General features: G+C 47.9%; 2 protein-coding genes across 2 annotated transcripts; one reads left to right on the top strand and one right to left on the bottom strand.

Moving 5' to 3' along the window:
- Positions 1 to 248: 248 nt before the first annotated feature.
- LOC125536291 (alanine aminotransferase 2-like) lies at positions 249 to 5,365 on the top strand. Its single transcript, XM_048699483.2, has 15 exons — positions 249 to 613; positions 918 to 968; positions 1,175 to 1,225; positions 1,325 to 1,390; positions 1,471 to 1,532; positions 2,753 to 2,831; positions 2,903 to 3,007; positions 3,160 to 3,270; positions 3,358 to 3,495; positions 3,719 to 3,793; positions 3,913 to 4,033; positions 4,117 to 4,271; positions 4,348 to 4,422; positions 4,593 to 4,796; positions 4,905 to 5,365. The coding sequence occupies exons 1-15, from the start codon at positions 404 to 406 to the stop codon at positions 5,070 to 5,072; spliced, it is 1,671 nt and encodes a 556-aa protein (XP_048555440.2). The 5' UTR covers positions 249 to 403; the 3' UTR covers positions 5,073 to 5,365.
- Positions 5,366 to 7,457: 2,092 nt separating this feature from the next.
- On the bottom strand, positions 7,458 to 9,409 carry LOC125536288 (F-box only protein 13-like). Its single transcript, XM_048699482.2, has one exon. It carries the CDS (start codon positions 9,405 to 9,407, stop codon positions 7,749 to 7,751), a length of 1,659 nt encoding a protein of 552 aa, XP_048555439.2. The 5' UTR covers positions 9,408 to 9,409; the 3' UTR covers positions 7,458 to 7,748.
- Between the last annotated feature and the right edge of the window lie 10,988 nt (positions 9,410 to 20,397).

Below are 20,397 nucleotides of genomic sequence, written 5' to 3'. Positions count from 1 at the left end.
CTCATAGGGATCGGGTGTGCGTGCTTGCGTTCGTGGGGGTGAGTGTATGTGCGTGTACATGAGCACTTGTGTGTGTACTAATGTTCAAAAAAAACCTGAAGAATGTAACTCCAAAATCCATTTGAAATCGTTTTAAATCAAACAGACCCTAAAAGGTTCGGAAATAACCAGAAAAACAAATTTAAACACTTTATTTCTTTCCGGGCAAGCAAAATTTTCATTTGAGGAATTATATCGGCGTAGTCTCATTTCTTTCTTGGAGGGGACGCAAAACAAAACTGACCCCCCAAAAAAGGGTCGCGCTGTGCTCTGACCACCTCCGCATCTCCCTCTGCAATAGCCGTCGCGATCTCTGCGTCGCCCGAAGCATCACCGCCGCCGCGTCCAGTCGCTCCTCCCCACCATGCGCCGCTTCCTCACCGACAGGGCGCGCCGCGCGGTGGCCGCTTCCCTGCGCGGCGCCACCAGAGCAGCCTCGCCGTCTCCGGCTCCGGCTCCGGCCGCGGCGCTGTCTCGACCTTCCCCTTCGGCGATGGCTGCCTACATGGCGAGGGCCATGTCCACTTCGGCCGCCGGTACGCCGCCAGTGTCACTCGACACCATCAACCCCAAGGTGCGACCTTAAACTTTTTACCTACCCCTTTTATGCTTGCTCGGTTCGTGGTCAAACGAGCAATCAGACCCTAGGATAGGAGTTACAAATTTCCGACATTTGCTAGGGGATGCTAAAGTCAGTCATTCGATGTTGATACGCGTGCAAGTGGAGCTCGAATCTGTGTGTGTACTGTATGATTGGGCATAAATAACATGTGTACTTCTCAGCAGCGATGGGATTCTAATAGCACAAATTTAAGCTTTAACGTTCATACTGGCACATGGCATTATATTTTTTGATGTGATTTGGTCTGTTCATTTAGGTCTTGGAGTTCAAATATGCTGTTCGTGGAGAGATTGTTACACATGCTCAGGTATGTTGAATGTTCTCCTCAGATTTAGCAGTTTTTTGTTGTTGTCCCAAGTATATTTACAGATGTCAAATACAGAGTACTAATTAGTCTTACTGCCATACTCAACTGCAGAATTTATACTTATTTGTGCTACTTCATTCCTATGTTTAATTCTAGTATGATTGTTTAGAAACCTGAATCATGGTCTTTGTATTTTTGTCCTGCAGAACTTAGAACAAGAGTTACACAAAAATCCAGAATCGCTTCCTTTTGATGAGGTTTTATTGTTATTCCATCAACTCGACGCTTGTTGGAAGGTTTTTCCACTACACTTACTTTATCGATGGATTTACCTTCGTTTATCTAATTTGATGCAGATACTCTATTGTAACATTGGAAATCCTCATTCCCTTGGTCAACAACCTGTTACATTTTTCAGAGAAGTGAGTTTGTCCGCCTTGGATTATAGTTGTGTGATGAATGCTTGCTCCACTGTTGCTTATTTGCTCATTGCCTTTGTCAGGTCCTCTCTTTATGTGATCATCCAGCTCTCTTGGACAAAAGTGAAACTCATGCTCTATACAGGTATGGAAAGTTGGAAACCACTCTATACTTGGATGAGTATTAAGCTGACAAAGTTATTGTATCGGCCTTTTCGAACAATAGGCTGTCTCAACACTAATGACTGATGATTTTGCGCTGCGGTAAGCCTAGCAACATGGCTTAGATTTTGTATCGGTCATTTTAAACAGGTTGCAACTTAGCAGTGCATACACCGGATGACCCTAAGTGCAAGAAGTACAGTAGCTGCTTTGCATACCCCCTTATGTAGTTATGTAGCCTGCCTTTGCTTGAGGAAAAGTTCTTTTTATTTTCTTCACTCTCTTATTGTAGACTTTTGTCCTAGACACTTATTTTCTAGTGCATACACTGAATGACTGAAGGAAGATGAAGGGGACTAAATTTCTAGAGTGAGGCACTAGGCTAAGGCAGATATGGAAATCCATAGGCCAGGGTTTTAGCTCCTTTTTGACAAAAAAAAATGAAAATCCATGTGATCTGTTCAGCTTATAGAAACCAGAACAGTCTGTGATTCACAATCAATAACTAAATCACATCCTCAGACTGGAGGATACTTTCCTAATTATGCATTGCTATGGCACTGAGCTGAAATTTCCCAGAAAGGAATTGCCACAATATTCTGAGTTTAGTTGCATGCTAATAGCGAATATTCGGGGTTTGCCCCACTCCCCAGCATGCGTGCACTGTGATCAATAGCCGGAGTCCATGCCGCACGTGCTGGTAGATCGCTCCTTGTCACGAGGTGCTTTTGTGGGTGCGATCCTCCATTGGTGACAAATTCTAGCACCGGTGGAAGGGCATGGCCTCTTTTATCATCCTCACAGTCTGGCTTCTCTGGAAACATTGAAATGACTGCACTGTCAACAGCGCAATGCCAAGCGTCAGCCAGCTGCTTCGTGCAATTGAAGATGAGGCTCAGGCTGGTGCAGAGCTGGCGCCCTAGGGTTGTACACGATCATCCCAGGAGAATAGTGGCATGTGTATTTGGGTGTCGGGCTTCTACCTCCCTTAGAGGCCTGTTTTGTAGAACTATTTCTCCCTCTATTTTAATGAAATGATACCAAAATCTTTTAACATATTCACGAAAAAAATAGTGAATTCAATTTTCATCTTTTAACTGATTTGTTTCACCATATTGTGGATCACTTTGGTGATAGCTAGTAGCCTAACTACTCATATTCCTTGCTGCATTTTGGGATGTTGATATACATGTTTTCATACAGTTCAGATGCTATAGAGAGAGCATGGCAAATTCTAGAGAAGATCCCAGGAAGAGCGACAGGAGCATATAGCCACAGTCAGGTATCTACATACTATTGGAAGAATGTTGTTATGGTTCCAATCTTGATCATTCACCCAGCTGTCTATTTCAGGGTGTGAAAGGTTTGCGTGATGAAATTGCTGCCGGTATTGCTGCCCGTGATGGTTTCCATGCTAGTGGAGATAACATCTTCCTTACAGATGGGGCAAGCCCAGCAGTATGTATATTGTATACTGGATTAATATGAACAGTGGTGAATCATTTACTAGCAACAAGGACATTGATTCTTCCAGTTAGAAGTCAATGCCTGACTGTACACATTGTTTTAGCTTGTCATCACTAATCCAGTCTAGTTTCTTTTTCACCTAGGTCCACATGATGATGCAGCTACTGATAAGGTCTGAGAAGGATGGCATTCTCTGCCCTCTTCCACAATACCCGCTGTATTCTGCATCAATTGCCCTTCATGGTGGTTCTTTTGTATGTTCTACAACAGTGCTTCTGATGCTTTGAAGTGTTGGATCTTCACGTTTGATGATTTAATTTCTGGAATAATTTTGGCTTCAGGTTCCTTATTTCCTTGATGAAGAGACAGGGTGGGGGCTAGAGGTTGACGAGCTTAAAAAACAAGTAGATGAGGCTCGATCTAAGGGTATCACTGTCAGAGCGCTCGTGGTCATAAATCCGGGAAACCCAACTGGACAGGTTATTATTGATGAAACTTTTATCTGCAAAAAAGCCTAAAAGACATTCCCAGTGATATACTCGGGAAATTTGTGTGTCAGTAAGCTATTATTGCTGTGGTACATACTTACATAGATAGACCATGACAGACAGATAACTTACGGACATATACTGTTTTAAGTCTTCTTTTTCATGAAATTTGATCTCGGTGGAGTGGTTATTTGACACCTTTTACTTTCACAAGGTTCTTGCGGAGGAAAACCAAAAGAAAATTGTTGAATTCTGCAAGAACGAAGGACTTGTTCTTCTTGCAGATGAGGTGAGTCCAGAATCTGTATTCAAAGGTTTGCCTGTGTAAATATGCACAAGCTACTATAAATGCCATATAAATTTGATGGGTATTCTAAGTGTACTTGTTCATTTATTCATTTACCCTAGGTTTACCAAGAAAACATATATGTTGAGGATAAGCAGTTCCACTCTTTCAAAAAGATTGCACGGTCAATGGGATACACCGATGATGATCTTCCTTTGGTATCATTCCAGTCAGTTTCGAAAGGTAATTGAATCCTTCTATTGTCTGCGGTCCTTTTCTTTGTGCATCTCTTGGCACATGGTAAGGCTTTTTCTGTGTCCTGCTAGGTTACTATGGAGAATGTGGTAAACGAGGAGGCTACATGGAAGTAACTGGATTTAATGCCGATGTAAGAGAACAGATTTACAAGGTGGCATCAGTGAATCTTTGTTCCAATATCTCTGGCCAAATTCTCTCTAGCCTCATAATGAACCCACCCAAGGTCAGTATATCATGTATGGAGCAGTTGCAAAGTGGAATAGTTATGGCACCTATACAAATGATTACTCATTTTACAGGTAGGGGATGAATCCTATGAATCCTTCATGGTAGAGAGAGATGGTATTATTTCATCGCTAGCTCGGCGTGCAAAGGTTTGTTCCGCCCTTTTTTTAGTGCTCCCACCTATTTTGATTTGTAAGATTGGTCAATGCTCCAGTTGAACTGCAACCTAAAGCATAACTTCCCTTTCCCATCTTTTATGCTTTATCACCTGAAGATGTTTAAGGACCTTATCCTTGTTGACTTTCTTCACCTTACATAGGCCTTGGAAGAAGCATTCAACAGTTTAGAAGGCATCACCTGCAACAAAGCTGAGGGTGCAATGTATTTGTTCCCTCGCCTTCATTTACCCCAGAAGGCGATTGGTGCTGCCCAAGCAGCTGGTGCTGCCCCAGATGCATACTATGCTCTCCACCTTCTTCAAGCGACTGGAATTGTCGTCGTTCCTGGATCTGGATTTGGTCAGGTTGGTAGTCTCAAAGCCTCACTAAAAGCTGTTTGGTTCATTTTTGTGGTTCAGAGCGTTAACTGACTTTTCACTAACATTTTCTGTTGCATCTTTAATTTTGTATAGGCTCCTGGAACATATCACTTCAGATGCACGATCTTGCCTCAGGAGGACAAAATCCCTGCAATCATATCCAGATTCAAGGAATTCCATGAGAAATTCATGGACGAATTCCGTGATGTTAGCCGTGATGAAGCGCCCACCGGCACTACGATTGAAAGCGGAGGAGATTAAACGGGCAATTCAAACTCTGGATACAATTAAACTTTCTGTCAAAATAAGGTCATGCAGTTGTGCCACCCCCGTTCAATGGATGAATCAACCTAACTTGTGCGGGCTTGTTTTACATGTAGCCCTTGAAGTAGACCTTACAAAATCTCGAGAATTGTATATTTGCAAAACCATGCGCTGTTTGCCTTGTTCTTAGGGCCTGGGGGATGCAAGATTGTAGTAAACCTTGATATCAACTGAGATGTCGCATCGGCAGCGCATCCTATCTTTGAGTAATGTTATGGGGGGGAATCTCACTGTCCAGGTGTTCAGTTCTGTGACTGGAGGTTTGAGTTTCTTCTGCTTCTGGACCATGCTACCTGTAAAAGACATGTTATAAAATCAGAACGGAACGGATAGTAGATGTTTGATGAGCGGGCCTGTCAGTTTACATAAGACGATCTCCAGCAGCCCAATAGGGGCCATTGTTATGAAAGGAGCGCATCAACGGGCACACTTTAAAACCTTTTTGGTTATTTTTGTCAAACAGCACGCTTTAAAACCTGCAAATGCACGTTTAACTGCGTAAAAGGAGCAATGAGCGCAGTGTTAAAAGAGCAATGATACTGTATTTTTCTAGGGACCGAGACACGGTAGATGCGTAGAAATGTTTCCATGTGACTCGAGTGGCCGCCCACTTGCATATGGTCCACCCACAGTAGCATACATTACTCCGATGGGCCCGAAAGTGTCTCGCTCGGTCCACCGTCCTGGACCAGCAGCCTGTCCTGCTCCAGACGCTCCATGAAGCAGCATTGTGTTGTTACTACCGGTAGATTCAGGCCGAGACTGTCTGACTGTCAAATGTTACTAGTGCTAGCTTAGCTTAGAGAGAGGCCACAAGTCAGCGGCGAAGCTGGTTTAGCTGGGGATGATTGCGGCTCCGCACGCCCAGCCCAAGGCCAAGCAGAAGAAAAACAGAAGAGGAAAAGGGCGGAAAAACGCGGTGGCGCGTGTCCCTGGATCGGTGGCCGCGGGATGTAAGCGCAATGATACGGTGTGGCGGATGATGGATGGTAAACCCAGGCCGTCGCCTTGTCAACCGTTCCATCATTTTCCTTTGCGTGGCCTCATGATTCCCGGTCCCCTGCGCCCCACACCGCCAAAGTCCACCCCACCACGCCACGCCACGCCCCGCTCGATCCAGTACTTATTTTTATTTTTTTGAGGGGACGCTCGGTCCAGAGCCGGGTGAAAATCATACGTCTACGCTGCATGCCGGCCCATGGACCGCGACGCGGTTCGGCGGCAGTGGTAACTCACGCCCCGCGCGAGCCCAAGATCGAGATCCCGATGGCGCAGGAGGGGCCCCCTCGCCGCACGGGAGGAGGGGTTACTGCGGTGAACAGGCGCTCACTGTCACTGGTGTTTTTTTTTTTGAGATGCTGTCACTGGTGTTGGTTAGAGGCGGCAAAGAAAAAAAATGCTGCTTAGCTACTAAAGCTGCGTAAGCACGCTTTGGCGGAGCTTTGTTTGCACTTGCGGCTAAAGCGCAGCCACGGCCCAAAGCAAGCAAAGCCGTGGAGGAACAAAAGCGAGCCAACACGCACGTACGTACGCTAGGCGCGCACGCAGCGACAGCCTAGCGGGCGAGCGACGCATGCAGCAGCGGCGCAATTCCGCGCCCAGATCTCGCCTCGTCCCGTCTTTCTTTTTCGCCCAACTGAACGAATCCAAGCAGAGGGCGGCGCCGGGAGCAGGGGGCAGGCGGTATCCCCGTGGGGATTCGGCTGCCGGCGACTTTAGCCGGCGGGCGGGCCGGCCGGCCGTCGTGTCTCGCGGCGAGGCTCTGACGCCGAGCTAGAGCGAGCGACACCGTGTCAGTGACGGCCGGCCGCACTGCCCCCTTCGGGAGCAAAGCCTCTCGCGCGCTCGCTTTCGCTGTTGCATGGACGGACGGGTTGGGTGGGTGGGCGCGCACTTGCGCTGCGCCAAAGACAAAGGATCACTGCCCTGCCGCTCTTCTCTTCTATAGTGCTCCTCTCCGTTTCCTCCCTCCCTTTTACTTTTTCTCTCCTCCTCCGACTCAACTCGTTTAGTTTCTTGGACAAGATAGTAATGGAGACTTGCAATGGCACACGATCGTTCTGGGCTTGCTGCATCTCGATGCCATTTGCTTCATCTTCATGTGTTGTTAGTTTAAGAAGAGATGCTAGACCCCTTTCATTTCAAAAAAAAAAAAGAAGAGATGCTAGATATTGGTTGCCCCCGTCGGTAGATCAGCCGGGTACAGTGCTTCTCTAGTTCATGTACATTCAGCAGGAGTGCACAGTAATTCTTTTGAAATCCTTGGGGTCTGAAGATAAAAAATAATACTACAATAAAAGGTCTACTATGACGCATAGCATAGAATGGTCAATTGCTTGTTAAGGAAAGAAGAGAAGAGCAGTCAGTCGCCACTCGCCACTGAGCTCTGCCGCCGGCACGGGAATCGAGAAAAACTACGGAAGCCGGTGGCAGCTACAGAATTGGCGACACATGCGCACGTCCCAGGAGACAGACAGACGGCTGATTTGATCTCCATGAAAACATCTCCCGAATTACTACTGCAACAAATCATCGTACTACTACTACGACCACTACCACGTACGCTACACTACGCTACACACATCAATCGGAAGCAACGGCGAGGGGATCCGGTCAGACGGCGGCCTCCATTCTCGGCTCGAAGGAGAAGGCGGCCACGAAGTCCATGGCCTCGCCGTCGCCGCCGGCGCACCGCGGCAGCTCCTCCCACGCGTTGCTCCCCACGTCGCACATGAAGCACCCGTTGGCGCCCGCGTCGCCGGAGCTCACGCACACCATCACGCGCCCGCCGTGCCCCACGCAGTTCACGTCCGCCTTCTTGCCGTACAGGGCGTGCGACATGGCCGGGGGCATCGCGGCCACATGCCGCCACGCGCCGTCCGAGAACTCCCAGAGGCGCAGGCTCGCCGTGTCCAGGTAGTCCGAGAGGACCACCACGTAGGCCCGGCCGCCGCACGCCACCACGTCGATCGAGTACTCGAAGTGCACCGGCAGGATCCGCGGGAGCTCGGCGAACACGCGGCGCGCCAGGTCGCACGCCACCACCGCGCCCGAGTGGCTCAGGAAGTAGGCCACGGCCTCGCCGCCGTCGCTGCGGCACGTCACGGCCGACGAGTACTGCCTCGACGCGCTGCGCTGCGTGCTCGACACCATCACGTCGCCGGACTTGCTCAGGTAATAGACCGCGCCGTCGCCGTCGCCGTCCATGTCCTCGTCAATGTCGTCGTCGTCGTGCGGCGCTCGCGTGTCCGCGGGCGAGGCCTCTGTCTTGCGCGACAGAGGCACGGCGTCCTCCCACGCGTTCTTGGAGGAGTCGAACACCGCCATGGACAGGTGCGGAAGCTCGCCCAGGATGAGGACCACGCGGTAGGGTGATCCGTACATGGCCACGGCGTAGAGCGCGTCTGTTGCGGCCGGAGGCGGCGGCGGGAGCGCCCGGGAGACGCCGCTGAGCGGGTTGGCCACGGTGAGCGCGCCGGTTTCAGGCGCGCGGTAGAGCACGAGCCCGCCCGCCGCGGCCACCGGCACGGGGCCAGGGGCGGCACAGCACTGCGACCAGGTCTTCTCGGCGGCGTCGAACGCGACGGCGGGGCAGGGAGGTCGCGGCTCCTCCTCCTCCTGTTGGTTGGACAGCATGAGGAACCAGGGGTCCCGGGCGGGGACGCGCGCGCAGGCGGCGAGGAAGGCAGGCGACCCCGCGGCCTCGCGCCAGCGCCGGCACACGCCGCGGAGGCGGAAGAAGCTGGCGGGCGGGAGGCGCGCGAGGACGCGCTCGAGCATGTCCTCGTGGAGCTGCCCAAGCTCAGGCGCAGACAGCTCCTCGCACTTGCGCTTCCTACCGCCGCTCGAAGCCACCGCCGCCGCCATGTCCGCCAGCTCCAAGATCTTGGACCGAACAGAGGAGAAAATACAGAAGAAGCGGGTGGAAGAAGCTGGCGCTGGCGGTGCGAGTGAGGTCGCCGGCTTTATATCTGGCGCCCGAGTGAGTGGAGGCGCAGAGGCAGAGGGGTGGTGGTGGTGGTGGTGGGGAGGAAGGTTCGTGCGGAGGAGACGGTGGTGGTGGAGGTGGAAGAGGAGGCTCTTTTTGTTCGCGTTGACATGCAAAGCGAAAGAGAAAGATGCACTTTGGGAAGGTGAAGTGAGGTGTGGGGAGGAGGGAGAAGGGAGGAGCTGGGTGCGCGTGTGGGCGTGGGCGCCGGTCGTGGTGGTGGTGGGGTGAGCGTGGCGCGTGCGCTGCCTGTGCTCTGCTCCTGCCGTCGTAGTCGTCGGCATATATAGCCGAGCGGCTGAGGGCCGAGGGGAGGCCAGCGGTGCGGCGCCGCTGTGAGATGGGAAATGACAGCGAGGAGAGCCTGCCGAGTAGTGTTTTTTTTTTCTGACTTAGACTGCAATAGTAGTAGTTAGAGCATCTACAACCGTGGCAAATCGGAATTGCCTTGCATACGATCTTTTCTCATCCGATTCTGTACGACTAGACACCTGCTTGATTCAATCTGATGTGGCCCACAAACCTAGATCAGTCTTATCGTACACAACTTTGGATGAATTTCATCGTACGTGTAGCAACACTCGTGGTAAATCTAGAACCTCAAACGTCTGCAGGGCACTGACCGAACACACTCATATTTGCCACTTTGCATCCGCATACCTCATATCCGGCACCTTATATCCATGTTGATCTACTATACATGATCAAACGACGGACAACAAAGATCGGCTACAAAGAAACACAAGATCGACTGCAAACAGACATTGACAAATTTCTCTCGAGTCTTCTCTGCCGCTGCCTCCTTCACCTCGCGCTCCGACTGCTCGGTAGCAAGCCGGAGCGCCTTGGCGTTATTCCGTCGGAGGCAGCAAGTGTCTGTCTTCGTCGTCGTGAGGGGCCGACGGTAGACCCATGCGAGGAGACGCGTCTCCTCGTCAGGGTTCGTCTCTGGCCCACGGTGACGGCGCGCGGACTGCTCCACCCCGTCCCTCTCCCGTGCACGTTGCCTCTCGCGGCGCGCGGCGCACGCTGCTAACCCACAAGTGTAGGGGGATCAGTCGTAGCCTATTTCGATAACTAAGAGTGACGAATCCATTAAGAAGTTAAACGCAGAACAAATATTTCCTTAAATTATTTTACTTGGACACCCAAATGTTGGCTTGTTGAGAAGTTAAAGTAAGAGTGTCGAAAAGCCATAAGTATGTTGGCTTGTTGTGTCTATGAATATTGTATGGGGATTTTATTTATAAATCGGGCTTATGGCTTTTCTCTAAAAAAACAAGGGCACCGGATGCACCAAGCGATTATGGGCAATTGGATGCACAATGGGTGGATAGCATAAAACTATCATTTTGGGGTTAGGGTTTCAAAAATGTACCATTCTTGTTGTCGCACATACCTAGCAGGTTGGTGGTTTGCTTTTTCAAGACACCCAAATGACACATGTGGTTTAAAATTGATCTGTTTATGTCAGGTCGGGCCCGCTTCTAAACAAATCATTTGTTTGATTGTTTTGTTTGACTGTTAACTTACATATGAGGCCGACATGTAAGTTGTCTCTTCCGTCCTATTATATTTCTTCTCTCCCTTTCCATCCCTGATCTCTCCTCTCTCTCTCTCTCTCCCTCTCTCCCGGAATTAGAATCACGACAGGAGGAGACCCCCACGGTCTTTGGGTGCAACCGAAGGGAGATGTTCTCTCGGGATTTGTTCAACCGATTTGGTTGGCGGTCTGCTAAGGATAGATCCATCATACCAGATCCTTCAACTCCATCCAGGGTGTATCCATCAGTGTTAAGTTGAACACACCCGATAACCGATCGATTCCAAGGGAGAAGATCAGTGGTACTATTATTGCATGTATGTCTTGTGAGAGCGAAGCAATATTGTATCGGGATTTTCCTTTAACATGGCCGGCATCAGGATGGATTGCTAAAGGGTGAAGGGATAGCTAAGTAGCTCATAAGGAACTTGACAGAGACATCCATTGGGGGAGCAGGCTTCAATTGCATGAGCTCATTCTGAATGTGCCATATCTCCAGAGGAGCATCAGCAATTCAACCCGCGTGGGCTCATCAATATCACAGATCAGCTGGATGAACCAATCAAGCCTAGTTGGTTTGATCACCATTACATCAAGGAGTGTCCATTCAGTAGCCATAGCTTGCCATGGGACTCTTGCATTTGTGTAGATACAAACCGTATGGAAGGAGTCTTCGTCATCAGCAACACAAATAGGGCAAATTGAACTCGTCTCCAACTTACATTTCTTTCTATTACACCACATCGCAAGGGAATTGTTTGCAAGGCGCCATGCAACCTCAGGATTGGGGGGGGCAGGGGGCATGACCAAAGGGCATCTAGACTAGATGATGCCTTTGAAGTAGCCACCTGCCCATTGCGGAGTTCATCCGAAACCAAACGGTAAACACTTCTCACACCAGGCATACCCGATTTGTGTGCATCCTTGGGGTGCGGATTTTCTCACAAGTCGCTCTTCCGATCGAGCTATAACCAACTGTGTGGTACGTACTTGCATAAGGTCCCTACTACTAAGGCCTCTTTTGGTTCATAGGATAGGATTATCATAGGAATAGGAATCTTGTAGGAAATGAGATGACATGTATCTCAAATCCTATGAGTAAGAATAGGAAACAAGATATCATTTGGTTGACATCAAAGGAATTTTTTCATTGAGTCTAGGCTTTTTTTTATTTTCCTATGAAATGTGGAGGATAGGAACCAATCCTATGTAGGAATAGGAATCCATTCCTATGAACCAAAGGGCTCTAAAGGAAAAAATCCTATAAGAATCCTATCTTCTAGAATTCCTATGAAATTCCTTTAAACTAAAGGAGGCCTAAATGTTTGTTTAGCTAGCGTATATACCTTCATTAAACCGACTCTAGGCTTCTACCTACGTAGCATGGTGCTGATCGGACCACAAGTGCACGGTCTCTCCCAGGCTGCGTTTGAGCATTTCTCCTCCAATCCTGGACAATTATCATGAACAATACATAATTATCATGAACAAAGAAATATAATAATAACCATTTTATTATTGTCTCTAGAGCATATTTCCAACAGTCTCCCACTTGCACTAGAGTCAATAGTCTAGTTACATTGTGATGAATCAAACACCCATGTAGTTCTGGTGTTGATCATGTTTTGCTCTAGGGAGAGGTTTAGTCAACGGATCTGCCACATTCAGGTCCGTATGTACTTTACAAATCTCTATGTCTCCATTTTGAACCCTTTCACGAATGGAGTTGAAGCGACGCTTGATATGTCTGGTCTTCCTGTGAAACCTGGGCTCCTTGGTAAGGGCAATAGCTCCAGTGTTGTCACAGAAGAGAGTCATCGGGACCGACGCATTGGGTATGACTCCTAGGTCGGTAATGAACTCCTTCACCCAGATTGCCTCTTGTGCTGCCTCCGAGACTGCCATGTACTCCGCTTCACATGTAGATCCCGCCACAACGCTTTGCTTGCAACTGCACCAGCTTACTGCCCCACCATTCAAAATATACACGTATCCGGTTTGTGACTTAGAGTCATCCAGATCTGTGTCGAAGCTAGCATCGACGTAACCCTTTACGACGAGCTCTTCGTCACCTCCATAAACGAGAAACATATCCTTAGTCCTTTTCAGGTACTTCAGGATATTCTTGACCGTTGTCCAGTGTTCCATGCCAGGATTACTTTGGTACCTTCCTACCAAACTTACGACAAGGTTTAGATCAGGTCTGGTACACAGCATAGCATACATGATAGACCCTATGGCCGAGGCATAGGGGACGGCACTCATCTTTTCTCTATCTTCTGCCGTGGTCGGGCATTGAGCCGTGCTCAATCTCGTACCTTGCAATACAGGCAAGAACCCCTTCTTTGACTGATCCATTTTGAAATTATTCAATATCTTGTCAAGGTACGTACTCGGTGAAAGACCAATGAGGCGTCTCGATCTATCTCTATAGATCTTGATGCCTAATATATAAGCAGCTTCTCTAAGATCCTTTATTGAAAAACACTTGTTCAAGTAGGCCTTTATGCTTTCCAAGAATTCTATATCATTTCCCATCAACAGTATGTCATCCACATACAATATGAGAAATGCTACAGAGCTCCCACTCACTTTCTTGTAAATGCAGACTTCTTCATAAGTCTGCGTAAACCCAAACGCTTTGATCATCTCATCAAAACGAATGTTCCAACTCCGAGATGCTTGCACCAGCCCATAAATCGAGCGTTGGAGCTTGCACACCTTGTCAGCATTCTTAGGATCGACAAAACCTTCCGGCTGCATCATATACAATTCTTCCTTAAGGAAACCATTAAGGAATGCCGTTTTGATATCCATTTGCCATATCTCATAATCATATAATGCTGCAATTGCTAACATGATTCGGACGGATTTCAACTTCGCTACGGGTGAGAAAGTCTCATCATAGTCAACCCCTTGAACTTGTCGATAACCCTTAGCGACAAGCCGAGCTTTATAGATGGTCACATTACCATCCGCGTCTGTCTTCTTCTTAAAGATCCATTTATTTTCTATGGCTCGCCGATCATCGGACAAGTCAGTCAAAGTCCATACTTCGTTTTCATACATGGATCCTATCTCGGATTTCATGGCTTCCAGCCATTTGTCGGAATCTGGGCCCGCCATCGCTTCTTCATAGTTCGAAGGTTCACCGTTGTCTAACAACATGATTTCCAAGACAGGGTTGCCGTACCACTCTGGTGCGGAATGTGTCCTCGTGGACCTACGAAGTTCAGTAGTAACTTGATCTGAAGTTTCATGATCATCATCATTAACTTCCTCTCCAGTCGGTGCAGGCACCTCAGGAACATTTTCTTGAGCTGCGCCACTTACCGGTTCAAGAGGTAATACTTCATCAAGTTCTACTTTCCTCCCACTTATTTCTTTCGAGAGAAATTCTTTCTCTAGAAAGGATCCATTCTTGGCAACAAAGATCTTGCCTTCGGATCTGAGGTAGAAGGTATACCCAATAGTTTCTTTAGGGTATCCTATGAAGACGCGTTTTTCCGATTTGGGTTCGAGCTTTTCAGGTTGAAGTTTCTTGACATAAGCATCGCATCCCCAAACTTTTAGAAACGACAGCTTAGGTTTCTTCCCAAACCATAATTCATACGGTGTCGTCTCAACGGATTTCAACGGAGCCCTATTTAAAGTGAATGCGGCAGTCTTTAAAGCATAGCCCCAAAATGACAGCGGTAGATCGGTAAGAGACATCATAGATCGCACCATATCCAATAGAGTGCGATTACGATGTTCGGACACACCATTACGCTGAGGTGTTCCAAGCGGCGTGAGTTGTGAAACTATTCCACATTTCCTTAAGTGTGTGCCAAATTCGTGACTCAAGTATTCTCCCCCACGATCTGATCGCAAGAACTTGATTTTCCTGTCACGTTGATTCTCAACCTCGCTCTGAAATTCCTTGAACTTTTCAAAGGTCTCAGACTTGTGTTTCATTAAGTAGACATACCCATATCTACTCAAGTCATCAGTGAAGGTGAGAACATAACGATAGCCACCGCGAGCCTCAACACTCATTGGACCGCACACATAAGTATGTATGATTTCCAATAAGTTGGTTGCTCGCTCCATTGTTCCTGAGAACGGAGTCTTGGTCATTTTACCCATGAGGCATCGTTCGCACGTGTCAAATGATTCGTAATCAAAAGACTCCAAAAGTCCATCTGCATGGAGCTTCTTCATGCGTTTGACACCTATGTGACCAAGGCGGCAGTGCCACAAGTATGTGGAACTATCATTATCAACTTTACATCTTTTGGTACTCACATTATGAATATGTGTAGCATTACGCTCGAGATTCATTAAGAATAAACCATTCACCAACGGAGCATGACCATAAAACATACCTCTCATATAAATAGAACAACCATTATTCTCGGATTTAAATGAGTAGCCATCTCGAATTAAACGAGATCCTGATACAATGTTCATGCTCAAAGCTGGCACTAAATAACAATTATTGAGGTTTAAAACTAATCCCGTAGGTAAATGTAGAGGCAGCGTGCCGACGGCGATCACATCGACCTTGGAACCATTCCCAACGCGCATCGTCACCTCGTCCTTCGCCAGTCTCCGTTTTATTTCGCAGCTCCTGTTTTGAGTTACAAATGTGAGCAACTGCACCGGTATCAAATACCCAGGAGCTACTACGAGTACTGGTAAGGTACACATCAATTACATGTATATCACATATACCTTTAGTGATGCCGGCCTTCTTGTCCGCTAAGTATTTGGGGCAGTTCCGCTTCCAGTGACCACTTCCCTTGCAATAAAAACACCCAGTCTCAGGCTTGGGTCCATTCTTTGGCTTCTTCCCGACAGCTTGCTTACCGGGCGTGGCAACCCCCTTGCCGTCCTTCTTGAAGTTCTTCTTACCCTTGCCTTTCTTGAACTTAGTGGTTTTATTCACCATCAACACTTGATGTTCCTTTTTGATTTCCACCTCCGCTGATTTTAGCATTGAATATACCTCAGGAATGGTCTTTTCCATCCCCTGCATATTGAAGTTCATCACAGAGCTCTTGTAGCTCGGTGGAAGCGACTGAAGGATTCTGTCAATGACCGCGTCATCCGGGAGATTAACTCCCAACTGAGTCAAGCGGTTATGCAACCCAGACATTTTGAGTATGTGCTCACTGACAGAACTATTTTCCTCCATCTTACAACAGAAGAACTTGTCGGAGACTTCATATCTCTCGACCCGGGCATGAGCTTGGAAAACCATTTTCAGCTCTTTGAACATCTCATATGCTCCGTGTCTCTCAAAACGCTTTTGGAGCCCCGGTTCTAAGCTGTAAAGCATGCTGCACTGAACGAAGGAGTAATCATCAGCACGTGACTGCCAAGCGTTCATAACGTCTTGGTTTTCTGGGATGGGTGCGTCACCTAGCGGTGCTTCTAGGACATAATCTTTCTTGGCAGCTATGAGGATGATCCTCAGGTTCCGGACCCGGTCCGTATAGTTGCTGCCATCATCTTTCAGCTTGGTTTTCTCTAGGAACGCGTTGAAGTTGAGGACAACGTGGGCCATTTGATCTACAAGACATATTGTAAAGATTTTAGACTAAGTTCATGATAATTAAGTTCATCTGATCAAATTATTCAATGAACTCCCACTGAGATAGACATCCCTCTAGTCATCTAAGTGAAACATGATCCGAGTTAACTAGGTCGTGTCTGATCATCACGTGAGACGGACTAGCCAACATCGGTGAACATCTTCATGTTGATCGTATCTTCTATACGACTCATGCTCGACCTTTCGGTCTTCCATGTTCCGAGGCCATGTCTGTACATGCTAGACTCGTCAAGTCAACCTAAGTGTATTGCGTGTGTAAATCTGGCTTACACCCGTTGTATTTGAACGTTAGAATCTATTACACCCGATCATCACGTGGTGCTTCAAAACAACAATCCTTCGCAACAGTGCACAGTTAGGGGGAACACTTTCTTGAAATTATTACGAGGGATCATCTTATTTAAGCTACCGTCGTTCTAAGCAAATAAGATGTAAAACATGATAAACATCACATGCAATCAAATAGTGACATGATATGGCCAATATCATTTGCTCCTTTTGATCTCCATCTTCGGGGCTCCATGATCATCGTTGTCACCAGCATGACACCATGATCTCCATCATCATGATCTTCATCACCGTGTCTTCTTGAAGTTGTCTCGTTATCTATTACTTCTACTACTATGGCTAATGCTTTAGCAATAAAGTAAAGTAATCACATGACGTTTATGTTGACACGCAGGTCATAAATAAATAAAGACAACTCCTATGGCTCCTGCCGATTGTCATACTCATCGACATGCAAGTCGTGATTCCTATTACAAGAACATGATCAATCTCATACATCACATATATCATTCATCACATCATTTTGGCCATATCACATCACAGGGCACATGCTGCAAAAACAAGTTAGACGTCCTCTAATTGTTGTTGCAAGTTTTTACGTGGATGCTATAGGTTTCTAGCAAGAACGTTTCTTACCTACGTCAAAACCACAAGGTGATATGCCAATTTCTATTTACCCTTCATAAGGACCCTTTTCATCGAATCCGATCCGACTAAAGTGGGAGAGACAGACACCCGCCAGCCACCTTATTCAACTAGTGCATGTCAATCGGTGGAACCAGTCTCACGTAAACGTACGTGTAAGGTCGGTCCGGGCCGCTTCATCCCACGATGCCGCCGAATCAAGATAATACTAGTAACGGCAAGCAAATCGACAATATCCACGCCCACAATTGCTTTGTGTTCTACTCGTGCATAGAAACTACGCATACACCTAGCTCATGATGCCACCGTTGGGGAACGTAGCAGAATTTTAAAATTTTCTACGCATCACCAAGATCAATCTATGGATTCATCTAGCAACGAGGAAGAGAGGAGTGCATCTACATACCCTTGTAGATCGCGCGTAGAAGCGTTCAAGAGAACGGGGTTGATGGAGTCGTACTCGTCGTGATCCAAATCACCGATGACCTAGCGCCGAACGGACGGCACCTCCGCGTTCAACACACGTACGGTTGGGAAGACGTCTCCTCCAACTTGATCCAGCAAGGGGGAAGGAGAGGTTGATGAAGATCCAGCAGCACGACGGCGTGGTGGTGGAAGCAACGGTGATCTCGGCAGGGCTTCTCCAAGCACAGGGAGACGGAGGAGTGTCACGGGAGGGAGAGGGAGAGGCCAGGGGATAGGGTGCGGCTGCCCTCCCCCCACTATTTATAGGACCCCTAAAGGGGGGGGGCGCCGGCCCTAGGAGATGCCATCTCCAAGGGGGGGGGGGCAAGGGGGTGGCTTGCCCCCAAGGCAAGTGGGGCGCCCCCCACCCCTAGGGTTTCCAACCCTACGCGCAAGGGGAGGCCCATGGGGGGCGCACCAGCCCACTAGGGGCTGGTTACCCTCCCACTTCAGCCCATGGGGCCCTCCGGGGTAGGTGGCCCCACCCGGTGGACCCCCGGGACCCTTCCGATGGTCCCGGTACAATACCGATTATCCCCGAAACTTTTCCGATGGCCGAAACTTGACTTCCTATATATAAATCTTCACCTCCGGACCATTCCGGAACTCCTCGTGATGTCCGGGAGCTCATCCGGGACTCCGAACAACTTTCGGATTACCGTATACTAATATCTCAACAACCTTAGCGTCACCGAACCTTAAGTGTGTAGACCCTACGGGTTCGGGAGACACGCAGACATGACCGAGACGACTCTCCGGTTAATAACCAACAGCGGGATCTGGATACCCATGTTGGCTCCCACATGCTCCTCGATGATCTCATCGGATGAACCACGATGTCGAGGATTAAATCAATCCGTACACAATTCCCTTTGTCAATCGGTACGTTACTTGCCCGAGACTCGATCGTCGGTATCCCAATAACTCATTCAATCTCGTTAACGGCAAGTCACTTTACTCGTACCGTAATGCATGATCCCGTGATCAACCACTTGGTCACATTCAGCTCATTATGATGATGCATTACCGAGTGGGCCCAGAGATACCTCTCCGTCATACGGAGTGACAAATCCCAGTCTCGATTCGTGCCAACCCAACAGACACTTTCGAAGATACCTGTAGTGTACCTTTATAGTCACCCAGTTACGTTGTGACGTTTGGCACACCCAAAGCATTCCTACGGTATCCGGGAGTTGCACAATCTCATGGTCTAAGGAAATGATACTTGACATTCAGAAAAGCTACAACAAACGAACTACACGATCTTTGAGCTATGCTTAGGATTGGGTCTTGTCCATCACATCATTCTCCTAATTATGTGATCCCGTTATCAATGACATCCAATGTCCATAGTCAGGAAACCATGACTATCTTTTGATCAACGAGCTAGTCCATAGAGGCTCACCAGGGACGTGTTGTGGTCTATGTATTCACACATGTATTACGATTTCCGGATAACATAATTATAGCATGAACAATAGACAATTATCATGAACAAAGAAATATAATAATAACCATTTTATTATTGCCTCTAGGGCATATTTCCAACAGCAACGTCCCCTTTGTATAGACCCGATGCGGCTGTTTCCGCCCTCCAGATGCTGGCGGCGGCGCCGTCCGTGAGGGGGGCACACCGCGGACGTGAGGGGGTCACACTCCGGAGACGGGTGCCAGGCGTTTGCAATCGCCACTCAACTTCTGTCGCATGGCTGTTTTTGATTTTAATAAAATATAAGGACCTATATTCAAAAGAACATGACGACACATTATTAATGTGCTTGAAAAAAATACAAACTATATATATATTTATAATCTATGGAAAAAATTACAAACTACATATATATTCATATAATACATAAAAAAAAGCATGAAAACATATTTAAAAAAACATAAAAACATATGTAAAAAAAAGCATAAAAACATATGCAAAAAAGTATGTAAAAAAATAGCTATGCCAACGGCATTGTCGTCGGCATAGAGACGGCAGGGTTCTGGTGGGCGTCGTGTCGCGGATCGGTGATGTGGCACCTATGCCGACGGCTGCCGTCAGCATACCTACGCCGCGGATCGGTGATGTGGCATGCGGAGATATGCCGACGGCCGCCCGTCCCGACCATCGGCATAGGTTTGACGGCGTTAGCCGCTAGTCACGGGCGGGGTCGCCGGGCCCACAGGTATACCGGCGGTTGATGTATGCCGACGGCTGCTGTCGGCATGTCTGCGCCTAGGTCGAAGGCCGTCCTATGCCGACGGCGGCCGTCGGCATAGATCCGTGTAACCCGACGGCCAGGCTAAGCCGACGGCCGGGACAGGGCCGTCGGCATATCTCAAACTAGGCCGACGGCTGCCGTAGGTATAGGTTTGGCCGTCGGGGTAGGGCCGTTTTCCGGTAGTGAATGATACCATATTTCTAACCTCAAAATTTGCGTTTAAAAAAATTTGTGGATGTTCACACGACATCTGTCTACCATCCCTAAGATATTCCAATTCAGATTTGACATATGCATGGAGAAACAAAAAAAGGCAATTCTACATGTGAATACTGTCGTGTTTGCTTTTGTCTTTCGGGACACAATTCATGCAGAATTTGTCTTTTTTATTTCTCAATTTGTGTTTCGATTTTGGATCTGGATTTTTTAGGGCTAGTAGACATATGTCTTGTGAGTTCTCTTGATTTTCTTCGAATTTCTTTGAAACTCAAAAGTTTGAATTTTTAAACATGGTATCATGTGAT

Source organism: Triticum urartu, chromosome 2A (genome assembly GCF_056163025.1).
Source record: "Triticum urartu cultivar PI428250 chromosome 2A, HENAU_Tu73, whole genome shotgun sequence".
Taxonomy (NCBI): Eukaryota; Viridiplantae; Streptophyta; class Magnoliopsida; order Poales; family Poaceae; genus Triticum; species Triticum urartu.
This window is presented reverse-complemented; position numbering and strand designations above follow the sequence as displayed.

Coding starts and splice junctions, on each gene's coding strand:
- LOC125536291 (XM_048699483.2), top strand. CDS start 404: ATGCGCCGCTTCCTCACCGACAGGGCGCGCCGCGCGGTGGCCGCTTCC. Junction 1,226..1,324: donor AATCGCTTCCTTTTGATGAG/GTTTTATTGTTA, acceptor AATTTGATGCAG/ATACTCTATTGTAACATTGG. Junction 3,496..3,718: donor CGGGAAACCCAACTGGACAG/GTTATTATTGAT, acceptor TACTTTCACAAG/GTTCTTGCGGAGGAAAACCA.
- LOC125536288 (XM_048699482.2), bottom strand. CDS start 9,407: ATGCCGACGACTACGACGGCAGGAGCAGAGCACAGGCAGCGCACGCGC.